Consider the following 26264-nt stretch of genomic DNA (forward strand, 5'->3'; position numbering starts at 1 on the left):
AGGTCACATTCTGAGTATCTGGAAGAGGCTCCTGGTGGCAGCTTCTTCCATCTTTTAACAAGTTACCCTGTTTTCACCTAGTTTGTTCTGCTCTCCCATCAGGAACTGTCTCTTTAAGTGTCTCATAATTATGAGATATATGAGGAATTGGATCTTCTTTAGTCACACCTTCCAGTGTGACACTTCTGTGTCATACTGTGATCATATGTAGTTTTGTCATTGCTTCTACAACAGGAATAGTTGTAGAAACTATGTAGAAAGAGTTTCTGATTGTGGTTGTTTTCTGTTCATTTTCTGAAATGCTCTGAAAAGCTTTTGCTCCTCCCTGTGGGTGCCAGACTAGGTTCACAAAGCGTGCAGATTCTTTCTACCAGATGATAGAAAATACTGCACAACAAAGACAGAGCCTAGCAGCTGTTCCTCCTTACCCCTGATGTCTGGTATTGACATGCTTAAACCAGACTGGCTTCAAAAATGAACATCTAACAAGCTGAAGATTTGTTGGCTGATGCTTTATAAAAGCACTGTCAAGTTCTGGTATATTATAAAATCATAAGCATTATAAAAATCTGTTACAAAAGTCTGACGAATCAGCTCTTCATTTTCAATGGCAGAGGTTAGTCAGATGTTAGAAATGGAATCTGTTCAAGGATCAGAGTTGTAGGCTTGAGGCTGTGGAAGGTACAGGTTTACACCTGTGTTGCCAGATTTGCTTAAAGCTCTTGAGTCTGCCCACACAGCTGTATGAGGATAACCAGATGTGCTCAACATACTATTCAAGTTCTGCCCTCTTCTAAAAACCTGGAATTATACCTACCGAATTCCTTCATTCCTGCTGGTGGCTCAGCTTTGCCACCCTACTGCTGCTTTTCTGAGAATGTCACTGGTTTAAAACAGACTATGTAAAAAGCATAGCTCCAAAATGAACTGCACTATAATGTTGAAAATGGTTTGTGGAGAAACTGCTCTAAGCACTCATGTCTTCATGTGGTTCTTCACAGGTTTTTAGAGTATTGAAACACATGTGTATTTGTTTTTTACCCATGGATGCAGTTTTTAGATGCTGTTGATTTTAGAGTACATGTTCATACTCTTAAATTTTGTGTGAGCACTTTAGTAATGAAAACATTTATCACAAAAGTACCAACAAGTAGCATAAACTCTCTGTTTTGCTTGCCGCTGAATTAGTTATGCCTAACACACTGTTTCAGGTTTTATTTGTAATATGCACACTAACAACAAATGATCATTAGTTTCTTTAACTCTTCCCACTCACTGTAATGTCTCACAGAATGTCCTCCTTGATATGATCCTTTGGAAGGTTGTGTTCAATCGAGACAAACAAGGAGAATCTCGCCTCACCATACCCCAGCCGCCTCAGGTTGGAGACGAGTATTTTGCTGTCATCATTTGAGTGCATGTGGATTAATTTGGTTTTGTCTCTTATCTATAAGTGTCTGTTGCCTTATCTCTAGCTTAAGTCTGCTTGAATTAGATTTCTGTAACTGGAATATTAAAAGCAAAGGCTTCTGGGTTATATTTTTTTTCTGTATTGACACTTGAAGAGTTTAGTGTGTGTGCAAGAACTGTGAAACAAACCTAGAGTAGTGCTTTAAGACTTTTTTCACTTCATCTTTAGTTTCCACATTAGCAAATTTTATTTGTGGTGTCACAAGTTAGCATGCTAGGACTGGGAACATCTTGATTTGCTTAGAAGCAACTAAAATAATTTGGTTTAGAGTTTTAGGTCATTGTCTGAGAGCAATAATTTTCAGCATGTATAAATGAAACGAAACAAGATGGCAAATGAAAATACACTGTTGCTACTTCAGATAGTTTAGGACAATGAAAGATTTTTCAGGTGACATGAATTTTGGTCTGGTCTGCCCTTCTGCTGCTAATGCATGAAGGAAATCTATGTGAATCCCATAGAAACCAGCATTACTTTAAGCCTGTTGGCTTATTACTTTTGGCTGATTATACATTTGTGCTCGCTAGAATTACAGTGGTTTATTTCTCAGCACTGAATGTTATTAAATGTATTCACTTCAGATTTACATTTGTCCTTTTGAGGCTGTTATAGAACAAATTATTTTGTGTTTGCTGAGGAATGGAAACTGTGCTCAAGGCTCACATTTGGTTCCGTTCACCAGCTGACATTTAGAGCATGGTGAAAACTATAGAATATATTATCATTAAAATGTCAGCCCTGTCGACTATAGGTGCTATCTGAGACATGAGAGGGATTCAGTCTCAAGAATGAGGAATGGTGTTTCTCCTCTCCAGATAATTAAATTACATGCATTTAAGACCGGGAGAGGAAATATAGAAAGGAAGATTTAAGTTTAATAATTTGTGTCTTTTTAAATAGCTATTAATACCTGCAGTATTTAGATTTCACATACCAGCAAGTTAAATTCTGCTTCTTCTGTCTGACTGGCTGCCTTCAGTTTAACAATTAAAAAGTATTTTGGGATTTTGGGAATTTGCTTTTTCTAGACCAGGCTTTTATTCTCCAACAAGTCATTTATTGTTTCCTGTTCTATTTGTGATTATTGAAATGATTATAAAATATGCATAAAAACTGTTGGTGGTCTTAGATGTTACAATAATGTGAAATACTTGGTTTTTTCCTTAATGTTTTTTTGAATGTCATCACTACCATAGTATAGAAGAGATGACACAACAGAAGAGTTACTGTACCACAGGTCCAATCCAATGTGATAATGAAATAGTAAATTAAAGACTGAAATAATAGTTTTTCTTCTAGTAATTTACTGTATTGTTACTGACTTTCTTTGTTTGTTGTTATGGTAATCCAATTTTCAAATCTGTTCACTTCTACAGGAGGCTGGGGACCGCTGTGGAGTCTGTTTCCTTTCTTCCCTGTTTGGTTGTAGAGAGAAGACACCAAAAGCCAAGTATATGCACCTAGCTCAGGAACTGCTGGTTGATCCAGAATGGCCACCAAAACCCAGGACAACAACAGAAGCGAAAGTACCATCCCAAGAAAATGGTTCATATCAAATCATCACCGTAACGTAGCAGTGGATCTTGGTGGCATGCCTCTTCAGTAGTATTCAGAAGAATGTAATTTTAAGGCTTTATTTGAAACTGCAGTGTGCTAAATGTCAAATTCTAATGCAGATATTTCCAACTGTTTTGTCTCTCTGAACACAAAATTCAGAGCCAGGCATCTTATGGCTGTACATTTTAAAAATGTAAGTTACCTTAGGCAGAAGAAAAACGATTGTGTTTCCTTCCACCTTCTTTCAGATTTTATTCTTCCTAAATGAGATGCATTTGAAGGTTTAAACTGCAGGGCAGTTAAAACAGGTTCACATTATTTGCCTGGAGTATCTTAATAGTTGTTATAACTTGCTTATCTGGGCATGTGTTCATGTAAACCGTATGATGTGATGGTTTCATGGCTGTGCTAGAGGTGCATAATAACCTTGTCATGGTTTTGGGGGTTTTTGTTTATTTTGGTTTTTTTTGGTTGGTTGGGATTATTTTGTTTGTTTAGCTGGTTTTTATTTGACTAATGAAGTTTTGTGCCTCAGAACGGTTCTAAAGTTTGTGTGTGTACCTCTTAAGTTTTTCCCTATTAGTAAGGAGTGTTTGAGTGTTTCCAGGTGTAATGTTTGGGTTCTAAGTTCAATTCTTTAGTGTGCCACAGCAGGATTTGGGAATCCTGTTGAAGCAATATGCTCTGTTTTTAAGAAATAAGCACATTGCTTTCATGTGGATTCTTGACTTCTTTTCTAGCTAACCACAGGGAAGGGCTTAGGTGGCCTCCAGGGGAGGAGCCATTTGGCTACACTCTAAAGTTTTTGGAGAAAGAAGGATGGAGAATCTAAACACTTTCTTCTATGTCATGTTTTATTACATTTAGCTATGCATTTCTCCACAGACCTTGCTTTTTCCAGCAGAAGGGTTGGATTATCCCTTTGTGGACCACGTTTTATTTGTAAATCTAAAGATAATTTTCCAATTTACCTTGAAGTAGTAAGGCCAGAGTTACTGCTTCAAGGGATATGGGAGTGGGAGTGAGTTCTGTTGTCACATGCCCACATGTGGGATTTGTGCACGTTAAGAGCACAAGCATTTCAAAGAGTCTGCCGGTGTCTTAAGCGCTACATGTAGCTATACAAAACAAAATTAAGAGAAAATAGAGCTAAAGTCTGTCTTGCTGCAGAACTGTAAAGCTTATGCAGGTTTTATTTATTAAAAAAAAAGATGAAAAAAAAAAAAAAAAGCTTGTATCACCACTAATGCTGCTTAAGCACTAGGGGTAGCCGTACATCATTTTGCCACGAGGCACTATCAGAACACAAGACCACTAGAAAAATAGGTCTACAAAGAAGTAGAGGCAGACAGCACTTTGACTTGCAAGGTTTAAAACTTTTTTTGTTGGTTTTTTTTTTTTTTTAACCACAAAATGATTTCTTCAAACCATTGTCAACTTCATAAATGTTTGGAAAAGTCGTCTTTGGGAAGACGACAAATGTTGAGCCTTGATCAGTCTGTTTTTGACCGGGGCAACTAACTGGTCCAGATACCTCCAAACTTTGGGAGGGGGTCTGGGGTCTGAAGAAGTCATGATTCTGTAGAGATCCTTGAGAAGGAAGAAAGGTCCTTTAGAGTAGTTGTGGAATGAGGGCCTCAAACTTACTGGCTGGTTGGGATTGTTTTGAAGTGTATATATTCTGATGATGGAATTTGAGGTTTTGATGTTAGGGTTTTTTTTTTCTTTTTTTTTTCCTTTTTTTTTTTCTTTTCTGGGTTGTCTTGTTTTGTTTTGTTCTTTTAAATTCCTGTGGAGACAATTTCATTCCAGCCTTGTTTTAATAAGCAGAATTTTTCAGATCAGGCCTAATTCCCTTGTGCTGTTCTGTAAGGCAGAATGGACAGGGTGTCCAGCTGCTTATAGAATCATTAAGGTTGGAAAAGACCTTCAGGATCATCAAGTCCAACCGTTAACTATGTTAATGTCAATCATGTTGTGGTTTCTGCAGTGTTGAATATACTGTGCCAACAGGGAATTTAAAAGTGGTGCTAAAGGGTTTGGAAGACCTTTTCCTAGAACTTGGTTGTTGAAGTTATTGCTCCTCCTAAATAGTATGCATATGGTGTACTATCTTCCAGTCCAGCTGTCAGCTCTTTTCCTGATTTCTGTTGTTGTTGTTGTTTGTTTTTGAGGAGTGGAGCAGGGGGAAAGGGGGAAGTGGTTTTCTTAGCATTCATTCAACAGAGCAATGTTCTTATTATCCTGGCTTCGTAAGGTCATAAACATCGAACAACATTGGTAGCTTCGAAAGGGTCTGCAAACATTGGATACATTAATTAGTCATGAACCTGAGTCAGTTGGCTAATTTCTGCCGATGTTGATTTTACAAAACCTTTGTAGCATGGAATAACTGATGAAGAATAATTCTTAGCTGCGTAAGTAGTATTCAAATCTAAACAAAAATAATTTTTTAGTTGAAAAATATTGTGAAGCTATGCATCTTGGACCTGGGAGCTGTGACTTATCCTTAAACGCATAAGCTTCTGCTTTCCGTTTCATTGACCATTTTAGATTTGCTGTTTCATGAGAACTGAAGGAAAATATTTGTGTCTTTCCTTTTTATATGCTTTTGCTTTATACTTTCCTAAACTGATAATTTCTCTCGGCTTGCTTGGTTTCTGGAGCTAGTTTTTCAGTCTTATTCTAGTTTATTAGACTTACCTAGAAAGTGAGGAGGAAACAGCTGTGTTAAGGTGGGCTTGTCTTTGGAGAACATTGTAGGGAACTTTTACTAAAACAGAAATTGCCAAGTGTCTCCACTTGACTGAGTGACTAATGGCTCATGAGTGTAGTAAACTTGAATGTTTTGCAAATGGGAGCTTGTTTCCTCCAGGTCTGTGCTCAGGGTTGGTAAATGTTCCTGAGGTTGCATGCTTGAGCTCTGACGCTTAGTCAAGAATAATAAATCAGTTTTTCTGAGAATCCATCTTGTTATTGCAAGTTCAGCCACAAAATAAGCTTTTGCATTTTCTGCAATTATTGGGATTTATGCCTTCCTGCCCAAGCTCTGAATTTGACCACCTATAATTTTTCTCATTTTGAGCAGTTTAGTTTTTCTGGTTTTCAGAAATGCAGCAAACTAGATCTGCACTAGTGTATTCAGTTTCTGTTTTGAAGTAAGATGAAATTCATTTTGTATTGAAAAAAAAATCTCTTTCAGCATTCATCTTGGAAATCTAAATCCAGGTGAACAGACCAAGTTAGTGAGCTCCACTAGATACTGGGTAGACATTTTCTTCCTGCTGTATATTTTGGCCTTATGTTGAGGAGTTTGATTTATTATTAAATTATTTGTGTATGCAGACTTCAATCTGTACGTATTTTATTTTGATGTATTAGGATTTGTAAATATTACTGATTTTAAAATATTATTTATGCACATACTTAAAGGACTGGTCTATCCAGAAAAGCAGTTGCTAAATAATAAATGCTACTTTTTAGAAATAAATTACAAGATCATGAAATTGTATATCCCTCAGGGTTATTTTTAAAGTTCTTTTCTTCTTTTCCCTTCAGATTCAATTAGCAGTAACTCTAGTTTCATGTACTATAGAACTAAATCTACTGTAAAAAGAAAATGCTGCAAATAATGCTTGAATAGAAGCGGCTGAAAAAACCCACAGAACTGACTGTCCATATTCATCATAACTTTAAATTGGAAACTCTTACTGTTGCACTTTTTAAAAAGTTGTTGGATTTTTAATTATATTTATTTTTTTCTTTCTTCATGAAGGTTGTGCTGAACAGTCATCCCAAATTGGGTAAATAATCCTGTACTGTATATGTGTGTATATGCAGTATAATACTAAGCAGATGTGGAGTCCTTTTTATGCTGCAGATTTTTAATGCTTATGTTGGTCATCACAAAATGAGAGAGCTCAAGTCCTGTAGGATTTCTCCCATGAAATTCTGAATTGTAAACTTAGGGTTTTGTATGTCTAAGGGAAAGCTGTGGGTTTTTGACAATTTTTAGAGTCTTGAATATGTTGATTTTATATACAGTAAAGCTTCAGGTTTTTAAAACTATTTTCAACAAACTGCAGCTTGTTTAATAATTATGTGAACCAGAAACTACTTAGTTTGTCATTAATTCCTCAAGCCTAACACAGATTAAAATGTTCATCATTACAGCGCTCTCTAGAAGCTCAGCTTCCTTTTATTTTTAAATCTGAAATGATACTACATCTTTGTATTTAAAATATGTATTGCTGCTCTAGAATGGTACCCTGTTGTCAAGAGGCATACATAAATAACTGTACAATAGAATTGTAAATAGACTTGTAAATCATTTTTGTGACTGAAGCTCTTTGAAAATAAAATTTAAATGAACCGATTTTTTAATTCTTCTCATTAGTTTCATGGAATTGTTTTAATTATTCTTTATAGAATTAGATCCAAAGCTTGTTGAAGAACACAGACTTAGTCCCTCTGCTGTCATGGATATGGTGTTCAGCACCTGTGTATTTTTCAGGTGAGGGTGGGAATGGTGCCTGCTGTGTTAGGGGGATCACGCTGACTGCAGCTTCACCTGGTGGCTTATGAGAGCCATTCTAAAGCCAGACCTTGTACATGGGATAGCAACTTGTTTCCATCTTTGATTATTCAGATGTTCCTTCTGTTTGGACATGTGGGGGGCATGATCTGAACTGTCACCATTGTCATAGTCATCTTCAGAAAAATCATGTGGAAATGAAGACATGTTTTCTATCCTGTGGCTCACCTTCCATTGAAACAGTCACTGGCAGAGCACATTATTTTAAACTTGAAAACAAGATACTTAAAATACCTTTTTACTTAATAACAAAAACTCAGTCTTTCAGTTTCAAGCTTCTGTTTTTAAAACGTAGCTTTTCTCTTTCAGAATCTTAGAGGTTTTAGGTTTTGTTGGCCTGCCACTCCAGAAGACTTTGAGGAAAAACAGAAACTAAATGGGTCAACCTTGGAATGCTTAGCCAAAGCATTAAGTAAAAAAATCCTTCATTCCTTACTGAAACTGCTTTGACTCCAATCCTGCAAGAAATTGAAAGTCAGAGCAGCTTTGTGAAGATATGAGCACTTGGTTTAAAGTGGATGTGTCCACTCCTTTAAAATCTGTGTAGCAGACCGGTGACAAATTTGAAATTTCTGTTCACATCTCGCATTGAAGTGTAGATTTCTGACTTCACTCAGATTTGCTTTGGGTTATCTGAAGCACATACTCCAGTATCACTGACAAAGAAGCTACAAGGGGGTTTTCTGCCATTGGGTGTGTGACTTAAAACTTTCTCCTGTTATGTGAGTGGCTTCAAGCCCTACTTTTGCAGTTACATACAACCTGTGGAAGTTGGTTGCTTGAACAATTGTAGGCAAAAATCTGCTCTGAAGCTTCAAATATTGTTTGACCTTTGTCCTGTCTCAGTAACTGGGCAAATACGGGTGAAAGTGTTATCTAGAGGATGCCTTTTGCTGTTTTACTTCCCGTTTAAAGTGCAGTGTCATGGTGAAGCCTGCTCTGCTCCTGGTAAGTTCCTTTAAAAAGCAGATAAGTTTCTAAGGTACAGCTCAAAATTCCTTTTTCATGCTTGTATGAGTTTAGGAGCTTGCAAGACAATAAAAGAGGTAAGCACCACTGTAAGCAATGCATGTGATCAGTGTTCTCTAAAACTAAGTTCAAAACTAATTTGAGACTTCTAATATAGTAACAGTATTAATGTATTGTCTCTGGCATCCTTTTGTAGTCTTGAGAAATGTTAAGAGGGGGCTGAAAGGGAAAGAGGCTGTAGACCAGACTTTGGTAAATGACCAGCCAGGCTGGTGCCTTTTCTGCAATGCCAGGTGTCTCATGTGAGGGAGGGTTTGAGAGAATTTTGATACAATGTATAATTGTGATCTTTATTGTGGGTATTACTGTATTCTGTACTGTTTAAATGTTTCTTCAGAAATACTGTTTGCAGCTCTAGATGTTTGAGACTCATAGGCTTGTCCAGTTCTTGTGACAGCACTTACAGCCTTCATATCTTGCAAAGAATTGCTACCATTTTGCTGTTTGTTTGTCAAAGTTAGTGCTTTCTACCATTTCTGAGCATCTAACCTTGTCTTCTTGTATACTGTCTTATCTTTTGCTATAAGACCAAGAAAACAGACATCACAAACCTACAGTCTAGTGTTAATCTGTTTCTGATTTTACAGAGTGGCCTGCAGTCATACCTTCCAAGGGACCTGCTTTTGTAGTTTCTAGCATAACAAATTGGAGGTTTTCCCCTCCATTTGGTTCTCTTGTCTCACTGAATCCTGCAGTTCTGTGGTCCTGAGTTAAATTTGTGCTGGTTGAGATGCCAGTCAGGGCTTGAAACAGAAATTTCTTAACGTGTTTCTGGATAGAGGGTTCTGCTCATGGGGATAGGTAGGATCAGGGACAGGCTGACTTACAAACTTGAGGTAAAAGCATCACTGGCTTATGAGAGTTTTGGGATGAGGAGGATTACTAGAAGGGCGAGAATTTCTCAAAGATTTTTGCTTGACATGTGAAAGACCTTTGGAAGAGTGAAATGTGCTATTTTTTGGTGATGCATATGTCTCATTCAAGGAGTTGTGAAAAGCCCACTGAGATCTTGCTTTGTGGCACCATGTTGCTGGTCGTTGATAGCACTAAATGCCATGTCCTTCCCTTCCTGAGGGAGAGTTGGAGATTTTACCAGACTTCAGTACTCTGAACCTAAATAAAATATTTTTTTTAAAGCACTCCCTTTTGCTCTTTTGGCCTTTTTTTGTTAATGCAGTAGCTGTTTTGGGCATGCAGTTGTTTTGGGCCCGTTGTGGTATGTTCTTGTCAGCAGAACATACTGGGTGCCTGAGAAGCTCTGCTGTCCCTCCTGATTTCTCTTTAAGTGATGGGAGTTGTACCCAACAGTCTCTGTGGGGTTGGTATGGGAGAGCTTCATCCTTGCTCCTGAAAAAGAGGATGTGGGGATGGAGCCTTCCTCTCCCCCCATGTTCCTGGCAGAAGACTGACATTGTGTCAGCTGTCTCAGTTACCTCTGTGGAAGTTGTGTAGCTATTCCAGCTGTCCCAGCTGCTGCTTATTCTGCTGCTCAGCCAGGTGCTTGACATCCAGGTTTCTGATACACTTGGACTTGTTGATTTCATTGAGGAAGTATTTCTAGACTGTGGGTTTCTGTTTGGCTTGCTCTTTTAAATATTACCATTTATACCTACAATGATTCCTTTCCTGTTTGTTTGGAAATGTATGCAACTTTCCAACTTTGTGGTGTGTTTCATGCAGATGTCTTTTTTGCTACAACTTCCCATCTAATTTCGTGCTCTTCTTTCCTCTCATTTCACTGTACTTTTAATACTACTGCTGACAGCTCAGTATTGCATTCAGCTGTTGAAATGAGACTTGTTGGTTATCAGAGGCTCACTACTGTCCTGTGCCACATGGGGTCTTCTGTGTTATTTCAGGCTGTGTCAAAAATAGCCTGTTCTTCTTGTGTGTTCCTGGGCTGTTCCAAGAAGCCATCATCTGAAAATGCTGAGACAGGATTTAACTGGATGGTGCTGTTTTGCTTTTCACCACTTAAAGTACAGGACAACCTTTTTACCTCCATTGTCTATTTTTGCAGACTAAACTTTATTTTTAAACCTCAGATAACTTACAATGGAAAAATTCAGTGAGTGCAGGACCTTTTGATAATTTTTGAAAATATTTTTGGCATGTAATTTAGTATAATATACAAAACCTTGTCGAGTGAAAGATGTCCCTGTCAGTTGGAAATAGATGATCCTTAAGGTCCCTTCCAACTCAAACCCTTCTGTACTTCTGTAATGCTTTTCTGTTCAAATAAATACATGTCTGTTGACTACTTAAGCGTTTCATCATGATTTTTGTGTACTTTTATTGTAGTTAACTGGTACAAGTACAAACAAGAAGTACTTGATTTACAAAAGTTAATTTATCTGTACTTCTCAGTGTAAGCTGAGCACTTCAGAAATATTGGCAGTCAACAACAAAAGAGATTTTGAAGCTTGCTTTCAAGCCAAGGGAAATTTTGCACACATTTGCGGGTTTATGATATAATCACACATCTTTGTGAGCTGCTGAGTTACCTATGATCAAATCCTGATTCTCTCTTATCTCTTGTAACAGCTAATGTTTCTGGCACTTCAACAAGGATGTTGGTGTTCCGTTTGTCAGTGATGATCAAGCTTTTCTTCCAGTTGGATGCATCTATTTGTCCTGAGAAGTGTGACTGCTCTTCAAAAAATGCTATTTATTGCTCTGGCCCCCACATAAAAGACCTGGAATTGTTAAATCTGCCTTGCAACATGACAGAAGTTCACATAACAAATGCTAACATATCATACTTGCAGGACGTTTTTGCTAGGATGGTGGAACTGCAACATCTCATCCTGTCTTCAAACAACATCGCTCTGGTTTCACCAAAGGCTTTTAAAGGCTTGGGAAGGCTGAAAGTCCTCAAACTGTTAGATAATAAGCTGGTTGAACTTCCCCCAGAAGCATTTGATGACATGGTGCAGCTTCAGCAACTGATCATCGAAAATAACAGGCTGAAATCCATCGAGGAAAATCTGTTTGACAAACTGGCTAGTTTGCAGGAGCTTTTCTTGAACAAAAACCAACTAACAGCACTTCCCAGTGATGTGATGAAGAAACTCACCCAACTCAGAGTACTGAACTTGTCAAGAAATTACTTAGCAGCACTGCCTAGAAATATATTTAGTGCATTAACCAGGCTTGAGAAGCTGATGCTGTATATTAATAGGCTGTCTTTAATAGAGTCTGGTATGTTTGATAGCCTGAAGGAGCTGCAGGAGCTTTTTCTGCATTCCAATAACATCCATTCCATTGCCCCTGATGCATTTCATTGTCTTCGTAAACTAAGAACCCTGACACTCTCCAGAAACAGGCTTCAGGTTTTGCCTTCTGGGCTTTTTTTGCACTTGCATGACCTGTCTAAACTGACCTTGTACAGGAACCCACTGAAGTCTCTTCCAGAAGTATTGTTTGGAGAGATGAGGCATCTTGGTAGCCTATGGCTCTATCACACAAAGCTCTCAACAATACCAGACTTTGTCTTCAGTAACTTGACAAATTTAGAGCTTCTTGTGCTGAGTTTTAACCCAGAGCTTACGGTTCTTCCTAGGAATGCATTCAGTGGCCTGAATGAACTGCGGGGCCTTTCTCTCCATACAAGTAATATTTCCAATTTGCCAGAGGGAATCTTTCTGAGCCTTCAGAAACTGCAGAACATTTCCCTTTTTGATACAAAGCTTGAGGTTCTTCCTAGAAACCTCTTTCGTAATCTCAAGCACCTCCAGAAAGTTTACCTGAATAGTAGTAATCTGCAGTCTCTTCCTGCAGACTTCTTTACTGCTTTACCTGAGCTGGAAGAAGTTGTCCTTGATGACAACCCTTGGAAATGCGATTGCCAAATTCTTGGCTTCCGAGAATGGCTCCAAAAGAGTACAACAATAGTTAAAAATGTGCAATCTCTAATGTGCCACAGTCCAATGGCACTGCAGAATATTTCTCTTGTGTCTCTAAGCATTGATGACCCAGAGTGCCTGCCAACCACAGCTATGACATATCAGACATTCAGCTCAACTTATTGCCAGACTTCAACATCTGCTGTGACAGAGCCCTTCACATCATCTGGGGACACTGCTGTAACAGTGCTATCTGACATGGAAACTATCAGCACACCCACATCAATTCCTCCTGCAACTCCAGATTTTATCTACTCCCATGTTGAAGGTGTTGGACAACCTGGGTTACATTTCTCAGATGTTCCAGTTCAAACTTCTCCCAGCATCATAGCACAAACCAACAGTGTCAGAGGGACAGATTTAACTACTCTCTGGTGGGATGAGTTTCCAGCCCTCAGAAGTGCTAAACCCTATTCTAATACCAGAGTTACTTATTGCCAACTATTCTTGTGTGTTCACAGTTTGATTTTAACACTCCAGACTGTAGTCATTGTGCTCAGTCTATATGTGATGGGTAACACCAGGCAACTCTTGCACTCCAGAAATTTTCCTGCTCAGCCTGTAGTTCTGATAAGAATATTAAGAAGATAGAGAAATCCAGCCCAAGAAAGAACTGGAAGTGTTGCTTTGGATACTTTTTGAACATTTGAGCAGTTAATACTTGATTCAGATCTGGATTACAAATTTTTATAGTAAAGACCATAAGGACCTTGTCTTTATAACATAATGGAAATGAGTTTTATGCACCCCACAGCATTTCCCAAGAGTGGCTGTAATCACTGTAACTTGATACAGCACTTGGTGCATGAACCCAGAGGGCGAGATGAAAGTGTTTGTGGTCACCTCTACCTACATGTGTGCTGTGGGTTTCCTGCCTGCTGAGTGTTCACTGCTCAGATGAAGTGCCATCAATATAGGAACTCTTACATAGGAACATGGCTTCAACTGTGCTTTAGAGACTGCCCAAAGTACTCCAATACAATAATATTGCCCTGTACTGCCTGCAATTTTGTCTCCCTACTGAGAAAACAAGTGGTGTTTTTGGGAGGAGATGCTGGGAAGGACAATGGAGATGTGTGCAGAGTGGTGTGTGCAAATGTCTTAACTTCTTCTCTCTGTCCTCAGCCCCTTTCCAGGACGTGGCATGAGGAAGGGGTACCGATTAAAGCTAACAGCGGAGGAAGATGCTGAGCGAGGAAATATAATCTTGATGTATTTTATTGTTTGCTTGGAGGTTTTCTGGAAACTTTGTAAAGATCAAGTAAACACTTTGATCCTTAAACTTTGGCCATTGGTCTGACAAACAAGGTGTTCCTGGCTGCATGATGCAGGGAATCTTGAAACCAGAGTACTAGGCAGATGCCCAGGACTGAGGACGGGCTCCACAGGGGTGAGTTGGTTTGAGAGCTGGTCTCGGCTGAGCTGGGAGAGAGAAGAATGGTCTCTCCTGGGCTTGGCTAGCAAAACAGCAGCATGCAGCTGGGGGGCAGGAGGGAGCCAGCCTGAACTGAGGGACACGAAGTGTCACCTCCATTTCAAAGTTGGCTGGGGAACGTATACAACTTCATCAGCTTGGAGTGTTCAGTTGCATTTTCGGTCTTGATGTTTTTTACCTTATTATATACTGCTATTCCCTGAATTCAGTCCTTTCAAGTGTTGATGTGCAAAGGCGACTATTAGGCAATAGTGTGGGTTTTGGTCTTTATACTAACATTTTATTAATATTTTGAATTGTATGAATATTTTAGTTCATAAGTAGACTGGTGGCTGTCAGACTGCCTGTGCTTTAGTAGCTCTTGGCTTTAACTATCAGCTTTTATCTACATTATGGGACTTAGTTTGTTCTTAAAAGCTCTGATGTGCTTGAAAACCTCTGGGTGTGGTTTCCTGGCTCCTTGGGCCAGAGAGCCTCTACTCCAGGAGTAATTTTGTAACCTTAGTGACTTTCTCACTGTTAGAGACTTTCCGGGAAGGCTTTAAATGCACGTGACAGACCTGAGGTGAAGAAAACTTGCATTTCCTACAGGTTTATGGTTGGTTGGTTCCCTGCTGTTACTCTAGGCAGTAGGAATAAGTTGTAACTGCTTTGTTTCAGGGTGCTCTGCTGCTGGGCTTAAACTCCTTTTCCAGGCTGTGAAAAGAGAGAATGTGCTTCTATAGTGTTAAATGATCATTGTCTTGCTGATGAGGTTTAACAAAATTTAGCAAATCTGGCTAAATGGGAGTTGGAGCCATCTCTAAAGAAACAGAAATGCAAGTCACTCCAAGTGGTGCAAAGCAAACTGTGACTGGAATCATAAACAGATGCTCCAGAACATTTATTGCAATATATTTGAGAGAAGCATAAAACCAACAGTGAGCTTTCTCAGTGGTGGTTCTGGGTGGTTGCATGTAGTGTTTAAGAAGAGAGAGTTGTTACAAATTTAGGTTCTTGGCTGGACAGCTGTAATGACTACTTAGTGCTGTGCCAGCTCCAGCACTGTCGCACGGTGCCACGCAGGCATCAGCTCGCAGCAGGCAGATCAGTATGACCAGGACTAGTGAGGAAATGGTTCTACAAGCCATGCTGGTGACTGTTACCTCAGTGAAGGAAGTGTGCTCTGGGCACTTGGATGCACAGTGTCTGATTTCTAAGGAAAAGCACCTGTTTGCTCGTGGTATGGGTACAACCCCCATCTGTCCAACCCGAGGGCAGCAGCAGGTGCCACCTTTCTGAGCCCTCCTCTGGCTGCCCCAGCCCTGCAGTGCAGCCGGCTGGGCCCCCACGCTGCTCCTTGGCTCCCGGTGCAGTCACTGAGCTCCAGCTCTGGCACGTGGGGGCTCTGGCACAGAGCTGTGTACAGTCAAGTGCTGAGACGATGATTCCTCTTCACATGCTGTCATCGGGCTTTCCCCACGCTTGAGCCAGACGGGGGAAGTGAAGTCATCAGACAACAAAAGGCTGGAGCAATGAGTGCCTGGGGTGGTTTACTAACTTTTCCTCTGAGGTGTACTGTTTTGAGCTGCCTCTGATTCATCGTTTCTTGCCCAGTGAAGCTCAGCCCTTCCTGAAAAACTCCCTGGCCTGAAAAATCCAAGGATATCCTTATGCATGCCCCATTTCTGTTTTTCCTGGAGAAGGGATAGTTGTCCAGGTCAGCATGATGCAGCTGTCCCCAAACCCTCTCTGGGCAGCCGTGCCTTGCTGCTGCCTCAAAGCACCGTTCCTTTGTGTGCAAGAATTTTCTCCGTCCCTGCAGTCCACGCTCACGTCATCTGCTGCTCGGCCTTTGCCACCAGGCTGGGTGAGAACACGGTGGGCTGGAAGAAACTGGAGGTACCTAACCCCTGATCCAATGGATCCCTGGTTTTGGGGAAAAGGTGAATGTAAAGCACATCCACGTACAGTGGCTGAAGGGGTTGGTTCCATTCTCTTGGCTCCTGATTGGGGTGCAGAGTCATGCTTAACAGCCCTGCATGTTACCCAGACCTCCAAGTCAAGGACCTGCTTCCAGGACCACATCCTGGCTGGGAGTGCTTGGGTACCACACCACTAGGCCAGCTGTGCCAGCCCAGCCAGAGCTTGCTCTGTCCCTCAAAATGCTTGTTGTTGTAGCAGTGGCTCCTGTTCTCTCTGTTTAGGAAATCCTGGAGCAGTGGGAGCTCTGACCTACCCTGTGCCAAGCCATGTGAGTATTCATTATGTTTCCAGCTTGATGTCAGTACAAATGCCATTCTCCTTTCTTGATGGAGTTTGAATTCAGAGAGTCCCCAGAGCACAGGGTGCTGAGGAAGGGAGTTTAATGAGCTGCTGCCACAAACACTGGCAGCTCTGCCTATTTCACAGCCACTGCAGCAAGAACTTCCAAGCCACCAGCACACACATCCTTTCCTTGTGTCCCTGGTGTCCTGGTCCTTTCCATCCCATCACCTCTGCCCTCTGAGACCAGAAACTGCAGGAGGGCCCTTTTCATTGCTTGCAGAGGGCAGTGAGCTTGGGCAGCTACATGTGAAATGCAGTTCAGTCCTCCAATGCCCAGCAGCAAGATCACAGCCTGCACCTCAGCTTTTCCCTGTCCTGATGTCAAAGAGAAGAAGGGTGATGGCAGATGTGTTTGGAGAAGGCCCCCAGCAGTGCTGTGTGGTTCAGGAGTGCATGCAGCTGCTGCTGCTGCGAGACAGGAGCCCTGGGAACCTCTGCCTGACATTATGGAGCATTGGCTGTGTCTCCTCTACGCCTCCAACCAGCACAGCTTGCCTGTGGCTGCTGATTGGCAGCCCTGATATCAGAGCGTTTCCTAGGGATGTCAGAAGAGCTGGGAGAAGACGCAGCCCAAGGCATATTCCCACCATTCAGGGCTGGGACCATGAGTGTTTACAGACTCACAGTGAGCAGAAGGCCTGAACCGCCTGCTTTGTCCCAGCTACGGAGTGGCAAACTAGGGGGGTGTTATGCCTCCATTTTTGTAGCCTAAATCTGGGTTTATACTTACGTGTGGGTGCTTGTGGGTGGATAAGCCTTGGTGTAGTTTCTTACTTGGGCCACGGGGAATGAGTCTCACTTCACTACAGCACTTCTGCTCCAGCAGCACCCAGACCCATCCACCACTGGGCTCAGCCCTTGTGCAATTGCTGCTGTAGGACTGGCATGCCAGGCTTCCAGCTGTGCTTTTGTGTCTCTCTGCATGGAAAAAGCTCAGGGCAGAGAGCCAGCAATGGCTGGCAGCAGCTCTGCAGTCTGCTGTTCACTCCTCTGCTGGCTTCTCCTGGGAAGAAATGAGGCCCCTTCCCCCTTCATGTTGGGAAGAGGTCCCTGGGGCACTTAGTGGTGCCAGAGGTAGCTTTACAGAGATGAAGCTGATCCAGGAAACTTTTCTCAGTGTATGAGCTCCATGCCATCACCTCCCACTCCAGCTGGTCCTTCCCCCTTTCACAGCACACATCGGACGAGCTCTTTCCGCTTCGGATTATCTCTGGGGGGACTTGGCTGCAGCCACGCATTCCTTCCAGCCTAGCGCTGCCCTGAGCCTGGGCCAAGCCCTGCGTGCTGCTGCTCTCGCTCGGGCCAGGCCTGAGCCTGGAGGAGACACTTCTGCTGCTGGGGTGAACCCCACTGGAGCATGAGATCCTAAATGCTATTTTCCTTGAGCTCCAGGAGGGGTGTGGTGGGCCCGGTGCTGGTGCTTGGATGGAGGTTAGCCTGGTGGCCATCCCGGTGGACCAAAGCTGTTGCTGCTCCCTCCCAAAGTTCCCACTTTGCATAAGTACTTTCCCAGGGAAGGCAGGGCATGTCCCCATCCCTTGGGGCAGATGACGGCATCATCTAGCCATGAGCAGTGAGGCAGCCCTGGCCCTGCATTCTGCAAGCAGGGAGAGAAAATGTCATTATGGCTGGATCACTGGCCCTATGGAGGAGCTCTCTCATTTGGGCTCCTCAAAGGATTAGGGTGGGCCTATGGTGAGGCAGCGGCTGCTGGTGCTTGTCTAAGGGTGAAGGTGGCCCCAGCATCTAAGGACTAAGGACTAATGCCTCGTCCTTTACCCCTCACCTATGGCTTGAACCTGTGGGTCCTGCTGCAGGGCTCAGGCCCAGAGGTGTTCCCTGGAACATGGGGAGGACTCCCTCTGTGGCCCCTAGCCCAAACCTCCACCCTCCTCCTCCGCTTCAGCAGTGTTTGGCCTGGTGCCTGGGACCAGCTGGTCTCTGTGTGCACCAGGGACCACCGTGGATGGGGGGTTCATAGCAGGGTGGGCACTTTGCAGCCGGGCAAAGTAACTGGGGGGTCCCAGCACTGCACTGCAGGGAGCAGCAGGCCATGGGGAGGGCCCATCCTGCCCAGGGTGCCAATTCAGGCAGGAGATGGAGGTGTGCAGGGAGCAGGGGCTGAGGGGGGAGCTCAGCTGCATGGCGTGGGTGAGCATGCTCAGCTGCTTGGCAGATGAACGATGTGCTCTCCCAGCCAAGCCCACAAGCTGCTAATTTTAGCGATTACATGAATTTTTCCAAGCAGTCTCTAGTCCCTTGGTGATTCAGAGCCACTCAGCTTTGCTGCATCCACCACTCTGGCCATGGGGATGTGCTGGAGGTGTGCCAGCATGGGCAGACAGACACGGGACTGTCCTGCTGTCCTGTAGCAAGGCAGACAACTCCAGCAATAAGTGATGCTGCTCTTCTGGGGCTCCATCTTCTTGAAGATGCAGGGATGTAACAGTGATTCTACACTGTCCAGGGCTTGGTCAGGGAGGCTTCAGCCTCTGGCTGGTGCAGCTGGAGGTGGGAAAGGTCCACCAGGCAATGCTGAACCTGGGGCTTTTCTGCAGCATGAGACCCACTCCACTCCATCCAGCACCGTGTGAGTTCCTGGCTATGTGGAACAGCCTCTCCCTGCAAAATGCTAATCTCACCTTCAATCATATCCATTTGCCATCTCAGGAGGTGCCTCTTCCCTCCGGATCTGTGGGATGGGTACATGCTGCTGTCCCAAACTCTCATATCCTCTGTTTCTCTCCCTTGTAAGTGGCCTGGGGCGATCTTCCATGTGCTAACCTCTGGGAGTGGCTGTGGTTCATGGGTGTGTGTCATTTGTTATTCAGCTCTGCTTTATTTTTAGTGATGTCTTGAAAATAATAATCTTTTCTGGCCAGAAGCCAGAGTCAGTTTCCTGAGGCCTGGGCAGACGCAGGAGGGTTTTCGTCAGGGCTGTTACCTGCTCTGAAACTTTGCATCGTGGTAGGGACCATAATCTGATGACCCCCCCACGTTGGGGCAGGGTGTTTGAGGTACCCACCACTGCATCCCTGTCTACCCTGGGGCAGCACTGCTGGGAAGGAGGCGAGTCCAGCATTCCTCTGATGAGCTGGGCTTGGGGCAGTGTTTTATCGGAAGTGCTGAGGTTTAGTTTGTGTTGTCTTGCTGAAAAGCTGTGAGCTTTTGGATGAGTCAGAATGGGCAGAAGCCCAGCAGCACTGGCAGTGGGCAGACATAGCCATGATAAGGCTGTGAGAGCCCTGCTCTTGTGCCAGGGCTGCAGGGAGCAGGCAGCTCCCAAGCCCGGTGCCTGACCTCCAGCTGCAGCACTGTCACAGAAGTGGGGAGATTGTTTTGGGAAGTGAGGTTCTGGGAAACTGCTGTGTCACTAGAGTGTGAACTAGTGCACTTGGTGGGTGGTGTTTTCAAAATGCCCATTCTCTGTGCCCAGATGCCTGGGTGTTGCCCCAGAGCAGGCAGGGAGCATGGCCAGGGGTAGTTTCAGGCTCTGCATTCACTTTCCAGACGGAGAGGGGTCCGTGGCCATTCAGCATGTCCTGTGGCAGATGGGCCTCGCGTGAGATCTGACACTGTGGTGGCCCTGGTTCCCACGATCCCTGTCTCCTTCCTTTGAGACTGTCTGGGAACCCTGCTCTCCATCCCTGCAGTTTGCTATTTGTCCTGGTCTGGTCCCCTCTCTGAGCAGGGCAGCTGTCCCTTCCACTTCCCTGCATGCTCCCACCCCTCACAGCATGACACATTTCCTCCCCTTTTTCCGGCAGCAGCCCCACGCTGTTCCCATCCTGAGCAGCTTGTCAATGCCACCCGGAACCTGAGCAGAGGTTGTGAGCTTAGACAGGATTAGAGGCAGTCAGGGAAATTCCAGCTGCCCCGTGCTTAGCAAGGGACTGCAGTGGCTCTCCAGGAAACCCAAAGGGGCCGCGTAGGCTGACTCTCCTTAGCTGCTTCCTCCCGAATATCCGTTCCTGGTAGCTGCTGGACTGGGACTGCCCGGAGGAGGTGGGGAGACCTGGGTTGGGTGATGGGACCCAAGGGCACCCCAGTGCACCCGTGTGCGCTGGAGAGGGCAGGGGAGGGGTGGCAGCATGTGCCCCTGAACAAGTTGATGGTTGTTTTCCAAACACCCCTGGGTACCAGGCTCCATCACCTGTGTGTCAGAACTGCTGAGGGGGCAGAGCAGGGGTAGCCACTGGGAGACAGCTGTTGTCCTGCTCTGGGGTTGCAGGGATGCCTGCAGTGGGGGTTCCTCGGGGCCAAGTTGCTCCTCATAGCTCATGGGCAGTGCTCTGGCTTACTGAGGGCTCTGTGAAGCAGCCTGGCACGGTGCTCGCTTCCTGACAGCGCTGGTTGTGGTGCCCACAGGACAAAGCCCACAGTGGGTGCTTGTGGATTTGTGACCTGTTGGCATTTGTGGCTGTGGGGGCAATGAGAACTGTGACCTGGGCAGGGTCAGTGTGCCAGGGGTCTGCTTGCACTGGTGACCCTGGGCTGGGGCACAGCCTGCAGTCCTGACACTTGCAGGAGCCATAGACAGGGAAACAAGAGCTGTGCCGTGCCAAGGAAGTGCCGTGGAGCAGCCCTGGTGTGAACTCGTGCCAGAGAAGGATAAGGCTGTGCCCAGGGGTCAGGGCACCTGGCTGTGTCCCACTGGGGACCAGGAGGGACTCCCAGGGCCAAGCTGCTGCCTGGGCACTGGCTGACATGAGCAGCATGGTCACAGGGCCCTCTGCTTGTCTTCTTACAAGAGCACTGGGGTTCAGGAGGGGGAAACCCAAAATTCCATCCCTAAGATGCATGCTCTGCTGAGGAAATAGGAGTTGGAAGCAGCTCTGCTCCAGTGCTTTCCCTAACCCCGCCACTGCCCCTGTGCTGATTCATTGATTTGGACGGGTTATATACTGGGAGGGGAAGAATGAACCACACTCTGCTCTCTTGCCAGCACGGAGCTGTGCTCGCTCGGCGCTCGTGGCTGCAGGACACTCGGGTAAGTCTCCTTCTCCTACTGCCCCTGTGAGTGGATACGGATCCTGGGGACTCCTAGGGCAGCTCTGAGGGTTGGTGGTGGAGTGGTGGGATCTGCACATTCAGTGCCTTTTTATTTGATGGAGATGTTTATCTTGCAAGGGTTCTCTGAAAAAGTGAGACCACTTAGATGCTGTGGGAGCTGAAAGAGTTACATAGGCAATGTATCCCAGACAATGATCAACAGAGAAAATTAAGGGGGGGCAAAGTAATATTTTGGGGGAAGTAGTGGGATGCTGAGGGGCTGAGCAGCAGAGAACGTTCAGTCTCTTAGTCTGTAAGTTTTTTTGTCCCTAGAAGAAAAAGAGAGATGAATAGTTTCCAGCTGCCTTTCCTGAAGGTTGCTCCAGTGTGGGTGCTCTCATTGCTGCTTAGCAGGGAGTGACATGAGCAGGGCTTTTGATGTGCCGAGCTTTTGGGGAAGTTTATAAATGTCTTGCTATAAACAAAGCTGTTCTTGGATGCAGATTGTTTCCATATGGGAAACATAAACTATGCTGGCTTATGGAGGGTTCCTCCCTCCCTGCCTGAGTGCAAGAGTGTTCCCTGAGGGCCGGGTGGGGAGTAGGGCAAGGGCTGTGCCCCAACAGCCTGGGTGCCAGCTGGGCCACTGTGGCCACAGCCCTGTGCTGCCTGAGTTGCCTGTCTGCCTGAGCTGTGCTCAGAGCAGGAGGAGTTGCAGGTTTTCTCCCTCCCTTGTGCCACATGAAGCTGTTACTGGGGGGCTGCTCCATGCCAGCCTGGCACAAGGTTGCTGCTTTATTCGAGGGAGAGAGGAAGCTCCCAGGCCAGAGGAAAGAGGAGAGGGTGTGCATGGTATCTGTGCTCATGGGGTAATGGAAGACTTTGCTGGGTACCACCCCTGGGACCAGCCTGCATACACGTGCCCATACCAGACACCCCAGTCATGGTAAAAATAAACCAAGCTGAGACCTCCTGCTGGGGATGGGGGGAGCACAGGGTCAGCCTGTGCCCAGCTTTTGCTGGGGAGCAGACAAGGGTCCTCTTGACCCAGCTCCTGAGGACTGGAGCTAAAACATCCTTAGGCACTGCTCTTGGTTTTGCAACAGGAGCTCAGAGCTAGGAGGGTGCTTGGAGTGCTGGGGCAATGCTGGGACCACTGCAGGTGCCGTGAGCCAACTCTGGTGAAGGTCTGGGCTCTTTGGTGGTGCCGAGGGGCCAGTGCTGCTGGTAGCAGCTCGCCACACTGTCAAACAGGAAACCACACTCCCAGCTGTCAGAGCAGCCAAGACAGCTGGGACGCCAGGGATGCCACTAATAGCTGTGGTATGGCAGCCAGGCACTGTGGCCTCCAGCTCTGTCTTGCTTTGAGCTCCTGCGTAGGCTGAGCCAAGCCTTGCCTGCCCCAAGCCTTCCTTGCCTACCCTTCTCCTCCTCATTGCCATGCTGGGAGCAGGATGGCCACAGCCTCGGTGGCTTTTTCCAGGGGGAAAGCAGCACCCATCCCTGGCAGTGGGTCCGGGAGCTGGGAAGTTGCAGGGGTTGGACCTCCCTCCTTTGTTTTTTCTGCAGGCCCAATGGAGCAGGGAGGCTGGCAGCAGTGGCTGCTGCTGCTTCTGGGCATCCAGCTGGTCAATCAGTCAGTCAGCCAGTGCCCAGAGCAGTGCCAGTGTGCCCGCAGTGCCCAGGTGGAGTGCTTTGGTGCCGACATCACCACGGTCCCCAGCCCCATCCCTGCCAACGCCATGACCCTGCAGATCATCAACACTCGCATCGCCGAGCTGGGTGACGCCGCCTTCGGCAACGCCTCCCTGCTGATCGGGCTGCGCGTGGAGAAGAACGCCCTGTCGCGCATCAGCCCCGGGGCCTTCCAGAACCTGCCCGACCTGCGCTACCTCAGCCTGGCCAGTAACAAACTGCAGGAGCTCCCTGTGCAGGTCTTCGAGCCTCTGGACAAGCTGGAGTCTCTGCTCCTCTCCAGCAACCAGATTCTCCAGGTTGAGCCTTCCCACTTCGCCCATCTGAGCAACCTCAAGGAGCTGCAGCTGCACGGGAACAACCTGAAGGAGCTGCAGGAGGGGGTGTTTGACCAGTTGACCAGCCTCACCAAGCTCAACCTGGCCAGGAACAACATCGACCGCCTGCCGCCCCGGGCCTTCGAGCGGCTGGCGCGGCTGCAGGTGCTGCGGCTCTATGAGAACCGGCTCCGGCACATCCCGGTGGGCACCTTTGATGGGCTGCCGGACCTGCAGGAGCTGGGGCTGCACCAGAACCAGCTGGAGACGCTGTCCCCGGAGCTCTTTGTGCACAACACCAACCTGCAGAAGCTCTACCTGTCCAACAACCTCCTCACCACTCTGCCGAGCGGCGTCTTCTTGCCCCTGCACGCTCTCGCCAAGATCACCCTGCACGTCAACCGCCTGCGGGACATCTCCCCCAGTGCCTTTGGGCCCATGCCCAACCTGCAGGAGCTCTGGCTTTACGACAATGAGATTTCCACCCTCCCCACCGCGGTCTTCAGCAACCTCACCCAGCTGCAGCTCCTGGTTCTCAGCAAGAACCGGCTGCGGTCGGTGGCACCAGGGGCTTTCCAGGGCTTGGGGGAGCTGCTGGAGCTGTCGCTGCACTCCAATGCCCTGCGCCGCCTGGATGCCCGGGCACTGGAGGGGCTGCCCAAGCTGCAGAACATCTCTGTGCACCATAACCAGCTGCAGGCACTGCCACGGGGCCTCTTCGGGGCCACCCCTGCGCTGCGGCACGTGCAGCTGCACTACAATGCCCTGGAGTACCTGCCTGCCGGCATCTTCTCCCCGCTGACTGCCCTGCGAGAGGTGAGGCTGCACAACAACTCCTGGCGCTGTGACAAGGGCATCCTGCCCCTGCAGGGCTGGCTGGAGAAGAATCCTCACAAGGTGGGTGAGATACCCCCACTGTGTGCCCAGCCTCCCGCCCTGCAGGGCATCCCCATCGCCGGGCTGCCAAAAGACCAGTTCCTCGACCCCCAGCCCCCCACTGCTGCTCCCCATCCCAGCACCCTGCTCCCTGCTGACACCTCTGAGGCAGCATCACCAGAAGATGCCTCGATGGAGCCCCCCACGGGGCTGCCAGCCTCCCCACAGGAGGAGGAGGAGCAGGAGAAGGAGGAGGAGGAGAGGGGGCAGTGGGGGCTGACACGCCTGCAGAGTGGGGTGGTGGTAGCAGTCATCGTGCTGGTATGTGTGGCCCTGCTGGCTGCTCTGCTGGCACTGGTGGTCTATGGCTGTAGGAAGAAGAGCCATGTTGTGCTCATGAGGATGAAGGCTCCGAATGAAGCCTGAGTATCTGGCAGACCCTGAGGGCAGAGGTGCTTGTGGGGTCAAAGGACATGACAGTGGCTCTGCATCAGCTGCCCGTACTGACTGGGATGGGACAACATCACCATGTGCGCTGTGTGTATCACTGTCGTGCTCTGCTTTGCCCTGCCCCTCCTCTGCAGCAGAGCCTCCCCACCGAGTCGCCTCTCATGGCTGCCCACTATCCCCAGCCCTTCCTGCCTCCAGTGCAGCCTCTCTGCTCATTCTCTGCCCAGGTCCAGCAGCTGAGGTGTGGGATGCAGAGAGGGACCCCTCGAGCCAGGAGCCACAGCCTGGCCATGATGGTGCTTTACCCCAAATTACAGGAATTCCTCATCCTTCACCTTGCATCATTCCCTGCAGTGCTGTTGCCCTCACGCTTCCTGCTGCCCTCACCTCTGCCCAGCCCCTCTTCCCTACCTTCTGCCCCCACCATGTCTCCCCCCCCCGCCCCTACCTGGGCAGACAGTGTGAGCCATCATGATGGGCCAGGAGCCAGGTGAGCACCTTGGCCCCAGGAGAGCTGCATTTCCTCGGCTGCTTCGTCACTCGCCGGTGCCTGGGCAGGGCTCCCTGCAGGGTGGGTTGTGCCGGGCTGGCACACCCTGAGTGTCTCAGCTGCGTCCCAGTTGCCCTCCCTGCCTGCAGGCAGGGCAGGCCAGAGCACAGCCAGCACCTTCTCCTGCTCCCGGCATCTGCCTGCTTCCCTCGTGCACCTCCAGCCAGGAGAGCCACGGGACAGTGTGCTGGCATCGGGGATGGGCAGGAGCAGCCCCCAGCCCTCACTGCATGCTGGTGCTGACCCTGTTGTGGCTGTGCCCCTGCCTGCAGCACCCTGCCTCAGCCCCACAGGGTGCCAGGGGCTTGCTCTGGCCCTACTGTGAGGATAAAGGAATGGGACAATGGGTGTGAAGCGTCTGCAAGGACTGGGAGAAGCTCCTGTGCTCGTGCTCCAAGGCTGCTTTTACTGCACCCCATTTCTGGTCCTCATTTCCTTAAAACCCTCCACCAGCTAGTGAGCAACCTGGCCCTGCTCTGTTTGACAAAGCTTCTTCATCCTCTTCTTACTCCCTTGAGTGCCCTCCTGTGTGTGCCCAGTGCCCTGGCTTGGTGGCAGCCCTTGGGCAGGGGATGCTGGCAGCACAGAGTGCAGGGGTCAGCGAGTGCTGGCTGCTCTGCAGGTTGCAAATGGGTGCCATGCCATCCCCCCACAGCACCTGTATCCAGCTGCCTTCTCCAGCGGCAGCACGACCATGGGGGGATTCAGCTCACTTCCATCCATGTGTGCTGCAGTGGCACCAGGCTGCCTGAGGACTGCTGCTGTGGGACAAGGTGTGTGTTTGGTGTCCACCCTGTATTGCTGGCTGCTCATAGCACCTCAGTAGCCAGTGCTGGCACAAGCAGCTCCAGGCTGGTGCATGTGATGGGTCACTCCTCTGGGCCGAGTCCTGCATGGTAACAAGAGACACAGGACTGTGTCACGGGGCTGTTGGGTGCTGATGTGTGACCTTCTCATTAAAGTGCCATTATCCACTCCAAGTGCCAAGAGCTGTTTATTCACTCCTTTGTGGTGGGCAGCAGGGGAATGGCCCAGCAGGGACAGGGACTGCACTTGATTTCCACTCCTCAGAGATTTTTACAGTGT

General features: G+C 47.1%; 3 protein-coding genes across 6 annotated transcripts in view; all 3 read left to right on the top strand.

The window, feature by feature from the left end:
• ATP13A3 (ATPase 13A3) overlaps nucleotides 1-7403 on the top strand; it is a 57045-nt gene extending 49642 nt beyond the window's left edge. Inside the window, exons 33-34 of the mRNA XM_088170882.1 lie at nucleotides 1292-1381; nucleotides 2848-7403. Of these exons, the coding sequence (XP_088027008.1) occupies nucleotides 1292-1381; nucleotides 2848-3045 (288 nt within the window). The 3' untranslated portion in view covers nucleotides 3046-7403. The remainder of the gene's footprint in view (nucleotides 1-1291; nucleotides 1382-2847) is intronic.
• Nucleotides 7404-7552: 149 nt separating this feature from the next.
• LOC106860802 (uncharacterized) lies at nucleotides 7553-13838 on the top strand. Its single transcript, XM_014888836.2, has 2 exons — nucleotides 7553-8668; nucleotides 11196-13838. The coding sequence occupies exon 2, from the start codon at nucleotides 11222-11224 to the stop codon at nucleotides 13145-13147; it is 1926 nt and encodes a 641-aa protein (XP_014744322.2). The 5' UTR covers nucleotides 7553-8668; nucleotides 11196-11221; the 3' UTR covers nucleotides 13148-13838.
• Nucleotides 13816-26158, top strand: LOC148222661 (uncharacterized). Of its 4 annotated transcripts, XM_088170886.1 has the most exons (4): nucleotides 13854-13946; nucleotides 16178-16224; nucleotides 21244-21288; nucleotides 22860-26158. In XM_088170886.1, the coding sequence occupies exon 4, from the start codon at nucleotides 22865-22867 to the stop codon at nucleotides 24602-24604; it is 1740 nt and encodes a 579-aa protein (XP_088027012.1). In that variant the 5' UTR covers nucleotides 13854-13946; nucleotides 16178-16224; nucleotides 21244-21288; nucleotides 22860-22864; the 3' UTR covers nucleotides 24605-26158. The 4 variants fall into 4 exon arrangements, with proteins under 4 accessions (XP_088027011.1, XP_088027012.1, XP_088027014.1 ...); XM_088170888.1 differs by lacking the exon at nucleotides 21244-21288; XM_088170887.1 differs by lacking the exons at nucleotides 13854-13946; nucleotides 16178-16224 and adding an exon at nucleotides 16273-20303.
• Nucleotides 26159-26264: the final 106 nt, after the last annotated feature.

The sequence above is a fragment of the Sturnus vulgaris genome, chromosome 10, assembly GCF_052056855.1.
Source record: "Sturnus vulgaris isolate bStuVul1 chromosome 10, bStuVul1.hap1, whole genome shotgun sequence".
NCBI classification, from domain to species: Eukaryota; Metazoa; Chordata; class Aves; order Passeriformes; family Sturnidae; genus Sturnus; species Sturnus vulgaris.

Coding starts and splice junctions, on each gene's coding strand:
- LOC106860802 (XM_014888836.2), top strand. CDS start 11,222: ATGTTGGTGTTCCGTTTGTCAGTGATGATCAAGCTTTTCTTCCAGTTG.
- LOC148222661 (XM_088170885.1), top strand. CDS start 13,916: ATGCCCAGGACTGAGGACGGGCTCCACAGGG. Junction 13,947..22,859: donor TGAGGACGGGCTCCACAGGG/GTGAGTTGGTTT, acceptor TTTTTTCTGCAG/GCCCAATGGAGCAGGGAGGC.